The sequence below is a fragment of the Corvus kubaryi genome, unplaced genomic scaffold (genome assembly GCF_017639235.1).
Source record: "Corvus kubaryi isolate FWS band 111438036 unplaced genomic scaffold, C.kubaryi_AGA036_p1.0 37393, whole genome shotgun sequence".
Classification (NCBI taxonomy): domain Eukaryota; kingdom Metazoa; phylum Chordata; class Aves; order Passeriformes; family Corvidae; genus Corvus; species Corvus kubaryi.
Window position 1 is genome coordinate 640,077 of NW_024581132.1, and position 18,711 is coordinate 658,787.

The 18,711-nt window shown below is 59.9% G+C and overlaps 3 protein-coding genes and 1 long non-coding RNA gene across 4 annotated transcripts; 2 read left to right on the plus strand and 2 right to left on the minus strand.

The window, feature by feature from the left end:
* The first annotated feature begins 4,654 nt into the window (after positions 1-4,654).
* SSTR4 (somatostatin receptor 4) lies at positions 4,655-7,235 on the plus strand. The gene is made up of 3 exons (XM_042038898.1): positions 4,655-5,007; positions 5,328-5,468; positions 5,871-7,235. Exons 1-3 carry the CDS (start codon positions 4,935-4,937, stop codon positions 7,133-7,135), a joined length of 1,479 nt encoding a protein of 492 aa, XP_041894832.1. The 5' UTR covers positions 4,655-4,934; the 3' UTR covers positions 7,136-7,235.
* A 568-nt stretch (positions 7,236-7,803) lies between these two features.
* THBD (thrombomodulin) lies at positions 7,804-11,279 on the minus strand. The gene has a single exon (XM_042038897.1). It carries the CDS (start codon positions 11,233-11,235, stop codon positions 9,616-9,618), a length of 1,620 nt encoding a protein of 539 aa, XP_041894831.1. The 5' UTR covers positions 11,236-11,279; the 3' UTR covers positions 7,804-9,615.
* A 179-nt stretch (positions 11,280-11,458) lies between these two features.
* Positions 11,459-12,330, plus strand: LOC121669660. The gene is made up of 2 exons (XR_006017835.1): positions 11,459-11,511; positions 12,103-12,330. It is a non-coding gene; the product is annotated as an uncharacterized LOC121669660 (long non-coding RNA).
* A 1,818-nt stretch (positions 12,331-14,148) lies between these two features.
* Positions 14,149-18,361, minus strand: CD93 (CD93 molecule). The gene has a single exon (XM_042038902.1). It carries the CDS (start codon positions 17,954-17,956, stop codon positions 16,229-16,231), a length of 1,728 nt encoding a protein of 575 aa, XP_041894836.1. The 5' UTR covers positions 17,957-18,361; the 3' UTR covers positions 14,149-16,228.
* Positions 18,362-18,711: the final 350 nt, after the last annotated feature.

Genomic DNA, 18,711 nt, shown 5'->3' on the forward strand with positions numbered 1-18,711 from the left:
CGGGAGGATTCCACAGGGATGGGATCCATCCCTGACCTTCCCGCTTCCCACCGGGATCAGCTCCGTGGCTTACAGGAAGCGCATCCCAGGGAATCAAAAGCTTGGGAATTGCGGCCCTTCCCGCCCCTCTGGCAGAGGATGAGCACAGGGATACAGGAGGAAAACACTCCCGGAGCTGAATTCCACGGGAAATCCAACCGGACGGCGCTTCCTGAGGGACACTGGGATTCTGGGAAGGGATTGGGAGCGCTGGCACATTCCCTTGGGAATGCCGCTCCCGGCCCAGTGTGCGCCAGGGAGTTCTCTCCCACCCTGCTGGTGCCGAGCAGGAAAAGCTGGATTTAGGGAAAATCACTCCTGGAAAAGCGGGAAAACCGTGGAAAGAGACAACTGGCAGCTGCCGCCGGGAAAAGGAATGGATTTTCCACGGTTTCCAGCGGTTTTTCCGGCTGTTGGCAGAAGGGTTGGAGGTGGCCGCGGCGCGGGAATTTGGGAAGCGCGGGGGGGGGGGGGGCGGTTACCTCATGGGATGAGCAGCTGGGATTCCCGGGAAAAGCCTCCCCCCGCCCGCCATCCCGCTCGAGAGCGATCCAGGAAAAGGGGAGAATCCATGGATTTGAGCAGGGGGAAAGAAATCAGTGCCCGAATAAAAAGAAGGAGCAGCCGGCTTTCCATAAAAATTCCCGGTGCCTCCGGCCTGGCAGCCGGGAAAACCTCCAGGAGGCCATAGGAAGCGGCAAAGCCTCCGGATCCGGCGCTCCAAAATTCTTATGGAATGAGGGAGTGGGGCGGTGATGCCAGCCTGCATTTAGGCGGATAATGCATCCCCCTGTCCCGGCTCCGTCCTGCTCTTCCCAACAATTCCCGGCAGCAAAGGCACCACGGCCACAGAGGGAGAAACTTGGCAACATCCGGGCATTTCACATCCTTTCCTTTATTCCCCGTGCTCCCAGTATTCCCAGTTCTTTCCTTTCCCATCAGTTTTGGGATACGGAGCACCCCTCAAGGAGATCCACACCTTATTCCCAGCCCAAATCCCCGCGGAATTTGCTTCCCAGAGATCCTTCGGCCACTGCCTTTCCCTGTTGGAAATCCAAGCTCATCCACTACCTTGGGCTCCAGCGGGATTTAGGCAAATTTCAGGCCCTATTCCAATATTAACCAGGATTTCTCATCCCTCCGAACCCGGGAGGAATTTTTCCAGCAGATTTATGAGAAAGAGCCAGAGGGGAATTGCCTCATCATCCCGAAATTCCCTGGGAGCTGAGGATCCTTGCGGCTGGGATCAGACTGGAGCGGGGACAAGGAGAGTTCATGGAATTCCTCCTGTCTCCATCCTCAGCTTCCCAGGTTCGGGATGCTGTGGAATTGCGGGAATTCTTCCCCTTGCTGGAGCCAGAATAAATCCAGGTCTCTTGCATGGAAGCACCTTCCTATAAGGAATATTCATGTGGGAATATTCCCGTGGGAATATTCCCACCTGTTCCCAGGATTCGGGAGGATTCCTGCAGCCTCCGCCCCTTCCCTGCTTCCTCAGGGGACTTTTCGGGAATACCCTGCCAAGATTTGGGAATGGGGACGAAGCCCAGCGCTGTAGGAGCAAAGCCTGGGAATGGTGGATTTGGGAAGGGAAAGACGGGATGCAGCTGGAGCATCCCACATCCCCAGTCCCGCCTGTGCCACGTCTCCCATCCCACGGGAAGCATCGGGAAGAGCCGCTGGAGCTTCCCCGCGTTCCTTGGCCACGGCCCCATCCCAAAGTGGGGCCGCATCCGCTCCTTATCCCGCCCCAAAATCCCGGGATCCCCGAGCTTTGGGACGCCACGGTCGTGCCCCATCCCGGCGTCCCTCTGCCCCATCCCAGTGGGAATTTTTCGGAGGAGCGGACACTGGAGCATTGAGCAGGGCTTGGAATGTGCCGGCGGTGCCAGAGCCCAGGAGCTCCCGGGAAAAGTGCCAGGCCGGGAATAAGGAGCTGCAGTGTGGATCCCAGACTGGATAAACACATCCCAGCTCCCACCTGGCAGCGGGAATGAGGCCCTGACCTCCGGCTCCACTTCCCGCCGGGATAACGCCGCCTCCTCTCCCACCGGGAAAGGGAAACTCAGGCTTTTCCGGGGGGAAAACAGCGGGAAAACACCCTGAGGAGCAGCCATGGATCCGTGGAAGTGACGTCCAGCATCCAAATGCCATACAAATTCCAGGTTTCCCGGATTTTTGGGGGGGATATTTGCTTTAGAAATTCCCAACGTGGATAAATCCCTTTTCCCCCCCTTGTCATTCATCCCAGGATTCTCCCAAAATATTTGTCCAACGTATTTATAAACTACAGAGGAATTTTGGGGAATTCCTTTACTTCCCCCAAAAATTCTGATTTTTTTTTTTTCTTTTCTCGGAGGGCGGAGGAGCATAAATTCCAAGAGATTTTCCTCCGAGTTAAGAGGGGGAAAAAAAAAAGGGGAAGTCTCAAGTTCTTTTCCCAAAAAACAAGGTCGGGTTTTGGGCAAGAACCTGTTCCCAATCCAGGTTTTTCCCACAGTTCCCCCCAAAAAATTGGGGCTTTGCGAGGGGGGAAAAAAGGTTCCAAAATTGGCTTTTCTGGAATGTGGGAAGGATCCTATTCCCACAGTTCTTGTCTCTCCTGGGAATGACCCGGAGGTTTTCATCGGCGTTAAAAAATTCCAGAGGGTAAGGATTGAACACGTCCCAGCATCCCAAATCCCGGCATTTGGCGGCTCCCAGGAGAGGGCAGCAAACCTCCACGTTCCGGGCTTTCCTCGGGAAAATCGGGAAGGAGCGGGGGGAGGAGGCGGGGAGATCTGGGAGCAGCCCGTGGAAGTGGGGCTGGAATTCGGTGTCCTTTAGGATCCCTTCCAAATGTTCTGGGATCGTGGGGAATTCGTGGATTCCGAGCTGTTGGGGGCTCAGGGAAGATCCGAGGGGTGGAAAAGGAATTCCATGCGAGATTTACCTGGAAAAGGGGAGCGGGACCCTTTAACTGGGAATTTCTCCAGGAAAATCCCACCCCATTTTGGGCTTCCTTAATTCCCAGCATCCACAGGCTCCTCTCCTCTTTTCCCACTTTTTTTCCACAAGTCCCTGGCGTGGATCCGGGATCCAGCCCCGGTGGGGGAGCAGGACAGGGATCCCTGGACAGGGATAATAGGAATAAAGAGGAAAATGAACCGGATTCCAGGATGAGGAGAGCTGAACGCTTCCCTCGGACACCGGGGAAACCACATCCCGCTAAATCCCGGGACGGCTTCCTTGCAATTCCCTGACTTGGAGGCTTCCTGCAGAACCCGGATCTTAAAACCCCCGAAGTGCTGATCCCGAGATCCACAGATTCCTTGGGAAGCACCGAGCGAATCCCGCTTTTCCCTCGGCATCAGAGAAGGCTCCGAGGTTGGGATCGGGGCCAGCTCCTGAGGGTGGGATTGAGGAGAACCCCAAGATTTTTGGGAGCTGGGCTCCATGTGGGTCCCTTCCTCCTGGGGATATCCCAGGATTCTATGGATGCTCCTGGAACGGGAAGAAAGCCGAAGCTTCCTAATCGGAGGCTCCGACCACCTGGAGTTGCCCCGCTGGAGCCAAGGTTATTCCCGCTGCTCCCGACCCAGAGTTTTCCATGGAATTTTGGGATCCCCGCGCGGCTCAGGCCGCTCAGGAGTTTCCTCCTTTACAGCAAAGGAGCCTTCAAGGCTTTCCTGTTGCCCCGGGAGGAGGAGGGGGCTCATGGAATCCGTGGCTGCTTCCATTGTTTCATGCCATGTTTTCCGGTCTCCGGCTGCAACGGGAGCGCCCGGAGCTCCCGGGCTGGCACCCGGGAATTTCTGTGTCAGCACGGCGGGATCCCGGGGTCCTTTATCCCGCTGGAACGCCTCATGGAATTGGGGCTGGGGAGACGGGGTGCCGGCATTCCCTGGATCCCGGATGTTCCCAGCGGGATCGGTGCCAGCTGCACCATTAACCACGGTCAGGGATTCAAGCAGCGAGGAAAAAATCCACCTGTTTTCCCAGGGTTTCCGAGCCCATTCCCAGGAATATCATACGGATATTTATCCCTCTTCCCGTCCCGGCAATCAGGCCCCAAAGGGGCTCATTCAGCCGGCTCCAAATTCCCGGAAAGTCCCAAGTGCTGCGATTTTGGGACGACTGGGGCAAGTTTGCTCCGCCGTTCCCTGGCCAGGGTTGGCATAAATCGGACGAGGGAGCTGGGAATGTTGGAATAAAGGAGGATCTGGGGGGATCTCATTCCCTACCACTCCCTGGCAGGAATCAGGCGGGAATGGGGCTCTGCTCCCAGGGAGTAAAAGACGGGATGAGAGAGAACGGCCTCAGGGGAGGTTTGGGTTGGACATCGGGAAAATTCCTCTCGCTGGGCAGTGGCGGAATCCCTATTCCAGGAGGGATTTAAATCCACGTGGATGTGGCACCTGGGGACGTGGATCGGTGCTGGATTAACATTGGATTCCATGATTTTAGAGGGCTTTTCACGCCTCAGTGATTCCATGGGTCCATGACTCTATTACTCTTCGATTCCATGATTCCACAATTCTATGATTCCGTGACCTGGGCTGAGCTGCTGCCAGGGATTTCTTGGCACAAAGATTCCCTGGATCCCTCTCATCCAAAAAAAAAAAAAAAAAAAAAAAAGCCCCAAACCCGGGAACTGATTAAAAATAATCCCAAATGGATGGAATTTCCTCCCGTTTTTACAGCCCCAGTTCCAGCGCAGACTCCGATTTGGGATGGAATTCCCGGTGGGTTTGGATGTGGGGCCAGGCTGGGCTGGCCCTCACCTCTCCGCGCCCGGAATCCCGGGATGCGGTGCAGCAGGGAAGGGGATCCAACGGGAAGGATCCGGGGGCCCTGCAGCGCTGGGAATGCGCGCGGGGAAGGCGGGAATGCGCGGCAGGAATGCGGGATGAGGGATGCGTTGCCAAGGCAACCATTCCTCTTCCATCTCCTGCCTCCCCCCGGAGCCGCGGGGGATGCGAGGGCGGGGTGCGGGATTCGGGATGCGGGATTCGGGATGCGGGAAGGGGGGGTGGGGGGGAGCGGGGGAGGATCGGGCTGCGGATCCCGCCCTCCGCAGCGCCGGGAAGGAGCCGCTGGAGCGGGAATGCTCCGGCCGGGAGCCGCAGGACAGCGCAGCCCGGCGGGAGGAGGGCGGAGGGCACTGCGCTGTTTTCCAGCGGAAATCCTGGAGCAGAAAGTTGCGTCGCGTTTATTTTTCCGTGAAAAGCCGATGCCTGCGGCGTAGGGATGCGGGAGAGGGGGAAGATCCCGCGCGTCCATCCCTGCTCTGTCTTTCGCTTTAAAAGGTCCGGATCTTCCCGGTCATCTGATCCAGGTCAAGCAGGACTTTCCGTTGGAGACGGATCCCACCGGAGCATCTTCCCACAGCGGCTGCTTCCCCCCGCCAGGAAGGCTTGAGGCTCCTTCCGTCCCTGGAATACCGAGAGGTAAAATATTCCCGGCTCGCTTTCTCCTTGGCAGGGCGAATGAAATCCTGGGATTTGCGGGGGCTCCTTAAGGTGGATGGCGTTGATTCCTAGGCCGGGTTGGGACTGACTCCCAGGCCGGGTTGGGATTAATCCCCGGGCCGGGTTGGGCTTCCCAGGCCATCCCACCCGGTTTGAGGAGCCCCACGCAGGGTTAATTCCCACCCCACCCCACCCCACAGCCCCCGAGATCCCAAAAAACCGGGACGCTCCTACCTGAGGAATGACGTGGAGGTGTCCAGGCAGGGGAGGGGATTGATGGAGGGAGTCGGGGGGTGGCGGAAGGAGATTCCCGATCCAGGGGCAATGTGGGCACCGGGATTTCCGTGCCCTGCAGCCCTCATCCCTGTGCCCTGCCCGCAGGTCGACCCCATTGCCGGTGCTCTCCCGCCCATGGATGCCCTCCCGCCATGAGCACGGACGCCGAGCAGAGAATTCCCCTCTGGAGCATCTCCAGCTGGGCCAGCTCTGAGACGCCCCCCAACAGCAGCGCGGCGGCGGCGGCGGGAGAGGCTCCGGAGCGCGGCGGGAACGCGGCGGGAATGGCGGGAACGGCGGGAATGGCGGGAATGGTGGTGCTGCAGTGCGTCTACGGCCTGGTGTGCCTGCTGGGGCTGCTGGGCAACGCGCTGGTCATCTTCGTCATCCTGCGCTACGCCAAGATGAAGACGGCCACCAACATCTACCTGCTCAACCTGGCCATCGCCGACGAGCTCTTCATGCTCAGCGTGCCCTTCGTGGCCACGGCGGCGGCGCTGCGGCGCTGGCCCTTCGGCCGCGCGCTCTGCCGGACCGTGCTGGGCGTGGACGGCCTCAACATGTTCAGCAGCGTCTTCTGCCTCACGGTGCTCAGCCTGGACCGCTACATCGCCGTGGTGCACCCGCTGCGCGCCGCCTCCTACCGCCGCCCACGCGTGGCCAAGCTGGTCAACGGCGGCGTGTGGCTGCTGGCGCTGCTGGTGGCCTCGCCCATCCCCGTGTTCGCCGGCACGGCGGTGACCGGCGACGGCCGGGCGGTGGCCTGCGACCTGCTGTGGCCCAGCCCGGCGTGGGCGGCCGCCTTCGTGGTGTACAGCAGCGCGCTGGGCTTCGTGCTGCCCGTGGTGGCCATGGCGCTGTGCTACCTGCTGCTGGCGGGCAAGATGCGGGTGGTGGCGCAGGGCGTGGGGTGGCGGCAGCGGCGGCGCTCCGAGGGGAAGCTGACGCGCCTGGTGGTCACCGTGGTGGCCGCCTTTGTGGTCTGCTGGCTGCCCTTCTACGTGGTGCAGCTGCTGGAGCTGCTGCTGCCCGGCCGGCTGGACGCCAGCGCGCACAACGCCTCGCTGCTGCTCAGCTACTCCAACAGCTGCGCCAACCCCATCCTCTACGGATTGCTCTCCGAGAATTTCCGGAATTCCTTCCACGGCGTGCTGCGCCGCTGCCGGGATTCCGGCCTGTGCTGCTGCCGCGCCGGCGACGGGGACGGAGGGGACAGCGAGGACGAGGAGGAGCCCCTGGATTACTGCGCCGCGCCCCGCGGCGACAACAAGGGCTGCGTGTGTCCCCCCCTGCCCTGCCAGCAGCACCCCCTGCGCCCCCAGCCCTGCTGCGCGCCCGGAGCCCTCCTGCCCAAAACCACTCCCTTCTAGGGCACCCCGGAATCTGGGAGGAAAGGGGATGGAGAGGGCCCGGAACGCTGCGCCGCTCTCCAAAATAAAAAGACATAAGACTGGCCTGGGATGGAGCGAATCCCATGGACTGTGTGGTTATTGCCATTATCCCGGCACCCAGGAGCCTTCAGCAGGGACGCGGAGGATCCCAAAATGTCCGTGAGAGCACGGCCCTCCCGATTAACAAATAATAAATGCACGCTCCTTCCCAAGAGACCGGCAAAAATCCCGAAGCCCATCAGCTCCGCTGCATCTGCAGCAGAAGGACATCCCATCATATGCACCTCTACCCCCGCCCCCCCCCCCCAAAAAAAATTCCCAGGATTTTAGCACCCCCAGGACCAAATTGCCACAAAAGAAACCCCAGGAGAAACAAATTTTGGTGGACCTCATCCCGGGGTGAGGGACAGCACATGGAGGTCCCATGGAATGAGCCATTTCCAGCTTATTTGGGGTTTAACTTTGTCCTTGGAATGTTACCCGTGTCGTCCATTACTTATGGCTCATCCTTTCCATTTGAATCCCGCTGGGGAAGTGACCAGCTGGGAATGTTTTCATCCCAGTGCTGCCCTGAATGCTCCGGGGTTTTCCTGCACTTCTGGAGGAATCTTTGGGAAGGGGAGAAAGAACATTCCCTGAGCAGTTCCTCTGAGCCAGGCTGGCAAAGCTTTATTGGTGTCCACCCAGGATCTCCACGAGGCAATTCCCGTCGCGCGGGGTAAAATTCCAATAAATAAATAAAGATTTACAAACGTGCCGAGGAAGGGAAGGATAAAATGGGGAGTGTCGGGAATTCAGGACTCGGACACCGTAAGGAATTTGTGATAAGATAAAACTCCGCAGTGGGACTCTGCGATAAGAGGGAAGGGGGGGTAGGGGGAGGAGGGAGTTTTTGGGGGTGTGGTGGCAAAACCTGGGATCCAGCCAGGAACGGGCAGGGTTTGGAGCTGGATAACGAGGAGAGATCCATGGGAAGCAGATCCTGCAGGTGGGATGACGCCTTTCATCAGTGTCTTCCCACCTTCAACCCTCGACCTTCCCTTCCCTTCCCTTCCTTTGGATATTCTTCCCGAGGGACACCTCTGTATTTTGATATCTCTTTCTGGATAATTACAGATCATCAAAACAGCTCCGTCCTTCCCACTGCAGCCCAACATCCATAGATTTACAGCCCTCATTCCGTGTGGTTTCCCTTTAACCCATCCCAAGGGATCCATGGACACGACCCTCGGTTACCCGGCCTTTGGGATAACGACCTTTTGGGAAAGCTACAATTCCTACAACGCCTCTATTTTGGTTTTCCTGGGAATTTGCAGCCGAGGTTTCGCATTCGAGGGGGGGATGCTGCGTGCTGGGAAGTTTATAGGGTGGGAAGGGGGAATGTCGGGGAACAGAACCCCCCGGCTCTGATCCCAGACTCCCAAAACTTCGGCCGCTCCGGGACAATAAATGTTTCACAGGCATGAAGCTGTCAGCGCCCGCTCCGACATTCCCGCTCCAACGGCAGCCGGAGCAGGACCCCCCCTTTGGCTCCCCAGGGAATGTCAGAGCTGGAAAAACAGATCCTTCTCCAGAATTGCCCCCAGTCTGTGGCTGGGAATGAGCGGCGAGCTGGATGCCGCCTCGTGGGAATGTTTTGCCTTGGGATAGAGTCAGCCCGGGGCGAGGGAAAATCCCGGCGGACGGGAGGGGGGCGGGGTCACAAAAATCCCCCAAATCCAACAATTCAAGGCAACGACGGCGGAAGATCAGGGAAGAAACTGGATGTGGCTCTGCAGCAGCGCAAACCTTTCCCACAAAACCCACCCCGGCAGCCTCGGCGTCCCTGCTTAACCTCCACATCCCGCAAAAATGTAACGAGAGGGAATGGGAGTCAGGGATTTGAGTCCCGCCTTGTTGACACTGAGCCGGGTCCGTGCTGTCACCGGGGGCTTCAGGTGACAAGTGCTTCCCACAGCATCTTTGCTCCTTCTTCCATCACCCCTCAGCTTAAAACAAACCAACCCCATCCCGAAGAAAAGCGGGAGCCTCCCGGCTCGGGAAAATCGTCCAGCCCAGGGGAGGGGCACTGGGGTGGAGGTGTCCTTCCGAAGTCCCCGCCTTGGTAACCCCGTGCCCTCATCCCACGGCTTCAGAGTCCCTTCCACACGGAGCCGCCCCTCCCGGGTTTTTCCTTGCGGTTTTCCCGACCGCCGGCTCGGGAAGAGGAAAGCTGGACGCCGAGGGAGCGGGAACGCAGCAGGAGCGGAACGGCCTCCGGGCGCTCTGCTTTCCCCGCTCCCCGGCGCCAGCCTTCCATGAGGCGGCTGGGAAGCAGCCAGTATTTCTGGGAGTGGGGTGATCGCAGCTTTTCCCGAATTATCATGGAAAAATTCCAGCCGGGGGTCGGGCGGGGGGGTGGAGGGTCGCGGGGGGGCGAGGGGGGGAATAAATGTCACCCAGTTCGCCTCCCGGCGTCCCTACGGCTTCTGTGCGGAGGGGACCGGCTGAAGCCCCAGCTCCTTCTCCTGGGGGCCGCTGTACTTGTAATCCATGGAGCCGTGGGAGCGGCAGCGCTTCCTGGCCAGGTGCAATCCCAGCGCCAGCAGCGCCAGCAGGCTCAGGAGGGCACCCGCGGCGATGGCCACCAGCAGCCCCGGGTGCAGCCGCTCGGCCTTGGGCGGGGGCCGGCTGGGCACGGGCGTGGGCGGGACGGGCTCCGAATCGCCCGAGAACGCTTCGTCGCCGTCCCCGTCCGGGATGGGGAGGCACTCGTTGTCGCGGAGGTACCGGCCGTGGGGACAGTGGCACTGGTAGCTGCCGGGGGTGTTGGTGCAGTTGAACTCGCAGTGACCGCTGTCGCACTCATCCAGGTCCACGCACAGGTCGCTGCCGTCCAGCACGAAGCCCTCAGGACAATCGCAGCCGCCGCCGGCCGCGCACACGGCCGGGCACTCGGTGGCGTTGCAGTACAGGCGACAGGCGGTGGCGTCCCGCGGGTCCACGGCGTAGCCGGGGTCGCAAGCGCAGCGGTAGCCGTGGGGCAGCTCCTCGCAGCGCTGCTGGCACGGCGCCTCGAGGCAGGGCGGCCGGGGCTGGCAGCGCCCGTCCACCATCGCGTAGCCGCTGTGACAGCGGCACTCGAAGCCGCCCTGGGTGTTCACGCACTGCTGCTCGCACGGGCCGGGCTCGCTGGCGCAGTCGTCGATGTCCTCGCAGCCGACGCCGTCGGCCGCCAGCCGGTAGCCCACGAAGCACATGCACACGAAGGAGCCGTCGGCCACCACGCAGTGATGGTGGCACGGCGACCCCTCGCAGAGGGAGCGACAGCCGCGCCCGTCCGCGGCCAGCACCGTGCCCTCGGCGCAGGAGCAGCGCGGCCGCCCGCGCTCCTCTCCGCACGTCCCCGCGCAGCCGCCGCCGGCCACCTCGCAGGGCCACGCTCCCGGGATGTCGCGGCTCCAGCGCGGCCCCGCGCTGTCCCCATCCTCGTCGCAGCGCAGCTCCAGCCCGAGCTCAGGGATGAAGGCCACGCTGCGCGGGGGCAGCGCCAGGAACTCCGCTCCGCGGGCGCCGAACGGGGTGGCGTAGGTGACGAGGACGCCCTGCGGGGCGGCCAGGCGGGGACAGCTGCCGCCGTAGCTGTACTGGCAGAGGAAGCCGTCGGCCGCCTCGTCGCAGCGCCGCTCCTCCCAGCGCAGCTCCCGGGACACGGTCACGCAGCGCTCGCCGCAGCGCCGCCCCGACGGCGCCCAGTTGGTGTAGTCGGTGCTGCGGTCGCCGGTGACCCAGCGGAAGCCGCGGAGCCGCTGGCTGGGCTCGGTGCAGGACAAGGACGGCGCCAGCGACAGCCCGAGCCAGAGCCGCCCCGCGCGGTTCTGCAGCAGCAGCGCGATCGCCTCCTCGGCCACGGTGGAGCGCACGGTCATGAGGTGCCCCCCGCCCCGCTCGCAGCCCTCGCTGGCGGCCGAGAAGGGCCGGGCCGCCCAGAACACGGCGAAACACTCGTGCTCCAGGCACTGCGCGCCCGCGGGGAACACGTCCCGCGGCTGGCCCAGCGCCACCGTGCCCAGCAGCAGCAGCGGCAGCAGCGGCCGCATGGCCCGCGGAGGGGGCGGCCGGCGGCGCCCGAGCTGTGCCCGGCCCGCTCGGCCCGGCCGCCCTTTATAGCGGCTCCAGCCGGGGAAGGAAGCGCCCGGGGGCCGGGAGGGAGCGCGGTGAATCCCGGCCAGGCGCTGCCCCCGCCCCGCTCCCCTCCCGCATCCTCCCGGCGGCTCCGCCCCGGCGGGGCCCGCCCGGCAGCGCGGGGGGGGCCGGAGCGGCGGGGGCGGCCCGCGGGATGGGTGCGGGATGCGCAAGGAGCCGGGAAAAACGGCGTGAGCCTTGGGAAAAGGGGGGAACAGCAGCGCGATTTCACGGGAGGGAGCCTGGCGTGGGAGCAGCGCGGGTGGGAATCGTTATCCCGCCGGGATGATCTTCATCCCACTGGGATGTCACCCAGTTGCTGCCACAGGGCTGGCACCGGGGAGGGAGACCACGGCTCAAATCCCGTGTCCGGCTCTGGATCCAGCATGGAAAGAAAAGAGCTTGGAGCGCGTCCAGAGATGGGAATGGCGCTGGGAAGGAGCTGGAGCAGCAGGAGGGAGCTGGGAAAGGGGCTCAGCCCGGAGAAAAGGAGGCTCCAGGGGGGGACCTTTTCCCTCTCCACAGTCCTTGACAGCAGGGCGGAGCCGGGTGCGATTGGGATCCGCCCCCAGGGAATGAGGGACGGGATGAAGGGAAACGGTTTAGGCAGGATTCGGGAAAATTTCTTGGATAAATAATTAACATATAATTCTATCTTTTAATCTATAATCATTTATAATTTATTTAGTTCTACTACTTGGTATTATTACTATTATTATTATTATTAAGCGTTATTTTGACCCCTTTCCCCATCTTCCCTTTTCCCCACGGACACCTCCCAGTGGATATCCCATTCCACGAGTTTCTCCTTGGGGGATCCCTCTGTGCTGCCAGAACGGAGGCAGCAGCAACCTAAAAATGCAGCCCCGAGCTTCTCCGCTCCACCAAAAGGGGATTTGAGCCTGTTTGTTTACAGAATTCCAACAGCCTCGGCCTCTGGGATGAGCAGCAAATCCCAATTTCCTGGGATCACCTCGAGGAAGTTCCTTTATTAAACTTTATGAAACTTCTTTGCACTTTGTTGACCTTCATTAAACCCTTGGGGTTTGTTCTGTCCTCTCCTAACCCCGGGTGCTTCCCGTACACCCCGTGAGGCTGCGGGGAAAAGGGAAGCTGGGGAAACTAAAATTAATAATAAGTATTAATTATTAACAATTAATAACTTTTTAATTTTTAATTTTAATTAATAACAATTTAATTCCAGCTGCAGGGATGAACCTCAGGGAGAAAGCGTCCATGGGGGAGCTTGGAACGAAGAATTTATCCAAGCAGGATGATTCCTGGGAATCTCCTGGGGAGCTGGATAACTCCAGCCTTTCTTGGCTTTAGGAGCACCTGTCGTTCCCACAATTTTCCCTTCAGTTTTGCCAATCCTTCTTCCACTTCTCCTTTTACTTCGTCTGTTTTCCGGACAAAACCACCAAGAAAAGAGGGGAAACATCCGGGCAAACCACAGGGAAAGAAGGAAAAGGGAATGTGGTGGAGAGGGGAAAAAAAAAAACCATAAAATTCTGGCTCTGCCGTTTTGTTGTTGTTTTTTTTTTAAGCAACTGCAAACCCAGATAAAAAATTCCTTGTCAAGGCTTTTTCCAGGAAAAAACAGAGCCTTCCCAAACAATGATCCCGCTCTGCCGGCCTTGCCCCACTGACAGCGCTTATCCCTAAAAGATAATCGGGATGGGGTGGGAGGAGTGGGATTAATCACGGTTCAAAAATTCCCTTTATCCCGCTGCTCCGAGGGCTGACTCAGGGTGCCAGCACTGCCCTTCCTGCTGCTTTTCCTCTTCCCAAATCCCATTAATCATGTTTTCCCTGCGGGAGAGGCCTTTCCTTTTGGCTCTGACTCATCCCGGCTGTCCCTGTCACCCTGCTCAGAGCGGGCACTCGGAATGCTTGGCCTGACCCCTGGGTCCGGGGTTTGGTGTCAGCAGGGGGGGATTTTTGGCTTCCTTGCAGGGTTTTGGGATGAGGTTCCTCTGCTGGAATGCTGGCAGTTATCCAGGAGGGAATGGAAAGCAGTGGAATGTAAAATAATGTGAAATATCCTGGGATAATAGGATCTAAAAGAGGTCAATCCTATTATTTGGTCCCAAAAAAGCCCTCGCACAGAGCGCTGCTGAAATCAAAGGAATTGCTCATGGCTTTGGGATCTTGGCCATGGGCTTTGGGATCTTGGCCATGGGATTGGGACCTTGGTTGCGGGATTGGGACCTTGGTTGCGGGATTGGAACCTTGGCCATGGGATTGGAACCTTGGCAACAGGATTGGGACCGAGGTTGTGGGATTGGAACCTTGGCCATGGGATTGGGACCGAGGTTGTGGGATTGGAACCTTGGCCATGGGATTGGGACCGAGGTTGTGGGATTGGGACTTTAGTTGTGGGATTGGAACTTTGGCAATGGGATTGGGGTCTTGCTCACAGTTTTAGGAACTTGCTCATGGTCTTAGGACCTTGCCCGTGGGTTGAGGTCCTTCCTCGTGGGCTTGGGACTTTCCTTCTGGTTTTAGGAACTTGGTCATGGGATTAGGATCTTGGTCATGGGCTTGGGACTCTGTTCACATGGTTAGGACCTTGATTGTGGTTTTAGGACCTTTTTTAATGGATTTAGGACCTTTTTTATGGGTTTAGGACCTTCCACATGGTCTTGGGATCCAACTGATCCCATCCGAATGCTCCCACCCCAGGGCCTTGCAGGGATGAAATGAATGGCCCCTGCCCAGCACCACCAATCCCGGGAAAGGCTGAGATCACGGGATAAGCCCCAGGAAAGGATTTGGGATCACCACCCACCGCCATGGGGAACACAAGGATTAGGAGCACCAATCCATGGATTTTTAGGAATATCTTTATTAAAACCCACTACAAACATGTTTTTGTTCAGGTTTCCTTGGAATTCTGTCCAGAAAGTGGCACTGGGATAACTTTATCCTGTGAATCCAAGAGTTTCATTCTGGGAAAACAAGCACTCATCCATGACAAAAGATTCCAAGGAGCGGGATGAACATCCCGTCTCCTGTGGAAGCCAGGGCACCAAATGATCCCACTCTGATTTGTGGGATTCACCAGCCCCCAGATAACTCCCTAAGGAGGCCACGGATCAGGATGTGGCAGGAAAATCAGGAGACATGAGGTTGGATCCAGGAGGAATTGCACCAGGAGGGAGGAAACACTCCATTCAGGAGAATCCAAACTAAACCTTGGCCCAAATTCCTGTCTTCCCTAGGCTGGATCCACCATCATTCCCCGCTGGAATACACAGAGGTTGGAACAGAAATGGGGATTATCATTTTTTCGGGAATGAACCGCACACCTCAGGTTTTTCCCAGCTCTAATTCCACCCTCATCCCTCCTTTTCCCTTTTTTGTAGCCTTCTATCCCATAAAACCCTCAAGGCTGTCTCTTCCCACAGATCCCAAGCTGGCATAACTGGATGGGACCATTCATTTTCTTAATCAGTTCAGGTATTCCCAGTGCTTTGCTGCCTCGGGATTTGGGAATTCTCAGCAGGATTTCCAAGAATCCCGCTGCTGCATTCCCCCCTTTCTCCCAACACAGGCAGCACATGGAAAACACTCCCATTGGCTCCATTTCCCTGTTCGCAGCTCACAATGGAGCTGGGAGACAAGAAAAAAGCAGGAAAGGGTTTTCCTCGGCACATGGAATGACAGGATGCGGCTCCCTGCCCACTGCAAACTCCTTTGTGCCCCATTCCCATTCCCGGGGCAACTGGGCTCCGAGGACAAAATAATTCCAACAGAAATTCAGGAAGAGGCTGGAGCCTTCAAATCCCGTGGCTGTTCTTTTCCAGCCCTTCCTCTGGTTTATCCTCATGGATAAAGCACGGAGGAGGTGCTGCTGGACATGCCCCTCAGGATTTCAGGGAGAATTCCCGCTGGAAAAGGCTGGAAGGAGCTCAAGGAACCTGGGGAAGCACCTGGGGAGTGTTTGGGGAGTTACAAGTTTGACCCGAAATAATCAGCAAATATTCCCATTCCAGGGTGTTCCTTACACAGGGAAAGGGGGAAAACAGGCTCAGCCTGGAGCCAGGAAGGATCCTTCCCAAAAAAACATGATCCAACAGGAAAAGGCCGGCCTCCCATGCGGCTGGTGGGAAGGAGAGCATTGTTTTCTCTGTTTGGACGTGGATTTGGGCAGGATACTCTGGAAATGAGGAGGTGGTTATTCCAAACACAGCTTTTCCTACTTTTTGGCCATTCCTTGGCTCCATGCTGAGCAGTTTTCCGGGGGTTTAGGGGAGAGATTTTTAATAAACCCCCCCAAAAATAGCCTTTAAACCCCACCCTGGTTGTGCCTGCAGGGGCCTGCTCGAGCTCTGCTGAGGCACATCCCAATTCCAAACCCATTTCCAGGAGAATTCCAAGCCCTTTTCCAGGAGAACTCCAAGCCCTTTTCCAGAAGAGTTTCAAATCCTTTTTCATCCCCATTTCAAACCATTTTCCAGGAGAATTTCCAAACCTTTTCCATCCCAATTTCAAATCATTTCCCAGGAGAATTTCCAAACCCTTTTCCATCCCAGTTTCAAACCATTTTCCAGGAGATTATCAAACCCTTTTCCATCCCGATTTCAAGCCCTTTTCCATCCCAATTTCGACCCCTTTTCCCAGAGAATGTGGCAAATCCAAGGCTGGAACGCAGCCATGGAGGGGGGAGCATGGCACAAGGGGCCACAGCAGAATTCCAGGTGAGTTTCCCTTTAGGAGCACGACCCAATAATTCCCAATCTGCCTTTCGGAGCAGCGCTGAGGAGGCAAATCCCACCCCATTCCCTCTCCCCTCTCGTTAACCCTTGGAGCAGCAGGACCGCAAATCCCACCGGAACAGCTGGAGGAGCTCGCTCTGGGCACAGAATTCCCCGCCACCGTTTTACTGGGATTTTTAACCCCTTCCTACCTGCGCTCCCCGCGGCTCTCGGGCTGCTCGGGCACCCAGCAATAATTATCGGCCGCGCTTTTGGCCGCCGGCTTCTCCCTCCTGGCCGCCCTTCTCCTACAAGCCACGAGCGCCAGGGCGAACGCCAGCAGGAGCAGGATGGCCACCAGGCTGCCCACGATGTAATAGAGCAGCAGCCGCGGCCCGTCTGCGCTGTGCTCGTCCGAGCCGCCTCCCGATCCCGCCGTGGGCATTCCCGGAGTCCGCGGGGTGCTCGTGGTCCATGGGACGCGTGTGGTGCGTGGGATGCCGGAGCTCCGCGGGATGATGCTGGAATTCTGCGGGATGCTGCCGGAGCTCTGCGGGATGCTGCTGGAGCTCTGCGGGATGCTGCTGGAGGTCTGCGGGATGCTGCTTGGGATCGCCTCTCCGGGCCTGCAGCCGTGCCCATCCTCATCCCGGCGGGAGCCAGGCGGGCACAGGCACTCGTAGCCGCCGGGGAAGTTGCGGCAGGCGCCGGGACAAGAATCCCGCAGGCACTCGTCCACATCCAGGCAGGAATCGCCTCCCGGCTGCCGCTGGAAGCCGGGCCGGCAGGCGCAGCGGAAGGAGCCGGGAATGTTGATGCAGAGCTGCGGGCACGCGTGGGGCTGAGCACACTCGTCCACGTCGTGGCACTGGCGGCCAGCGGGCCCCGCGGGGCGGTAGCCGGGCTGGCAGTGGCACTGGAAGCCGCCGGGAGTGTTGTGGCACCGGTGCTGGCACGGCCCCGACTCGCACTCGTCCACATCCAAGCAGGCGCGTCCGTCGGGTGCCAGGGCGAACCCAGGCTCGCAGCCGCACTCGAAGCCGCTGGGCAGCGTCCGGCAGGATCCCTGGCAGGGACTGGGGTGGCAGGAATCCTCGGGAACGCAGGAGGCCATGTCGGCGGCCAGCGCGTAGCCGGGGTGGCAGGCGCAGCGCGGGGACTCGCCGGCCGCCTCGACGCAGAGCTGCTGGCAGCCACCGTTGCGGTGGCCGCAGGTGACCGGGCACAGGGGACCCGGCGGGTGCCAGGCGAAGCCGCCCCCGGCCAGCGGCCCCTTGCAGACGGCGAAGGGCGAGCCCCGGCCGCCGTCGCCGCCGCCGTCGCACTGCACCTCGGCCAGCGTGCCGAAGGGCGCGGCGGCCAGGTGGGCGCTGCGCACGCCGAACGGGGTGCTGTAGGTGACCCTGGCGCGCCCCGCCAGCGGCAGCGGCCCGCACATTCCCTGGAAGCTGAACTTGCACAGGAAAGCCGGGAGCGGGCTGCGGCACGGCCGGTCCGTCCAGCCCCCGGCGCCGTGCGGGCCGGGCGGCCGCAGGGCCACGCAGCGGGAGCTCACGCAGGTGACCGCCGGCTCCGCCGCCCACTCCGAGAAGTTGCCCGGCTCCCCTCCGGCCACCCAGGAGAAGCCTCGCAGCGGCTCGTGCGGCCGCACGCAGTGACCCCTGGGCAGGGCGAGCCCGAGCCAGGCCGGGCCGGCCCAGCGGGCCGTGGCCAGCAGCTCCCGCAGCCGCTCGGCCTCGCGGGCGCTGCCCGCCGCCGCCAGGTTGCCGCCGTCCCGGCGGCAGCGCTCCTGGGCGCTTTTCCAGGCGCTCTCGTCCCGGTGCAGGGTGTAGCAGGCGCTGCCGGCGCACAGCACCGCCGCCTCCTCGGCCCCGCTGCCCCGCGCCAGCGGCAGCAGCAGCGGCAGCAGCAGCAGCAGCGGCCGGAGCGTGGCCATGCCGCCGGACAAGTGGACAAATGACCGGCGGCGCTCACATCCCGGCGTCCCGCCGAGCTCTCCCGAAACACATCCTGTGCTCCCGGCTTTCCCTATTTATCACCGGAGGCCGCGGCTTCCTGTAGCGGGGAGCCGCTTGTTGGGCTCCCTGGCTTCCCTTTCCCGCCGGCTCCTCGCTCCCATCCCAAAGTTTCGGGAAAAACACGCCGCGCTCCTGCTTTTTTTTGGTGCCGCTTTTGCTTTTTTTTTTTTTTTTTTTTTTTCCCTCCCAAGAATGTGATTTATTCCCTCCGGCCGCAGCGGAGCTTTTTAAGCCCTAATAGGGGCCGGGAGCTTTCGGGCACGTGTTGCTAAAAGGGGAAGGAAAACATCCCGGCTCCGAAGCCGTGGGATCCGTGGATCTCGGCCGCTGAAAAAGAGGGAATATTTGGCTGCGCACGCGCGAAGATTCCAGCGCATTTTTCCCCTTTCTTTAAATAGATGGAAGAGCCCTGAAATAGGAGCTGGGCCGTGGGAAGGGCCTGGGAATGCCAGGATGGAGCCAAGCTCGGCCGGGCTCCGCTGCCATTCCATGGATGAGGATTCCTCACGGAATTCCAGGTTCGGCCTGGAAAAGCTCATCCAAGAGCAGGGCAGGGACGATTCCACCGGCCCACGTTGCTCCAGGCCTTGATGCCGGGATGATCCCAGCTCCCTCCCTGCATTCCCAGGATTTCTCCTGGAGCTTCCCTCTGGCAGCAGCAAATTCAGGATTT

Excerpts from the sequence above, each read along its gene's own strand:
- SSTR4 (XM_042038898.1), top strand. The coding sequence starts at position 4,935 with ATGCGTTGCCAAGGCAACCATTCCTCTTCCATCTCCTGCCTCCCCCCG. Across the intron at positions 5,008-5,327 it reads GCGGGGGATGCGAGGGCGGG|GTCCGGATCTTCCCGGTCAT; the intron begins GTGCGGGATTCG and ends TCGCTTTAAAAG. Across the intron at positions 5,469-5,870 it reads CGTCCCTGGAATACCGAGAG|GTCGACCCCATTGCCGGTGC; the intron begins GTAAAATATTCC and ends CCCTGCCCGCAG.
- THBD (XM_042038897.1), bottom strand. The coding sequence starts at position 11,235 with ATGCGGCCGCTGCTGCCGCTGCTGCTGCTGGGCACGGTGGCGCTGGGC.
- CD93 (XM_042038902.1), bottom strand. The coding sequence starts at position 17,956 with ATGGCCACGCTCCGGCCGCTGCTGCTGCTGCTGCCGCTGCTGCTGCCG.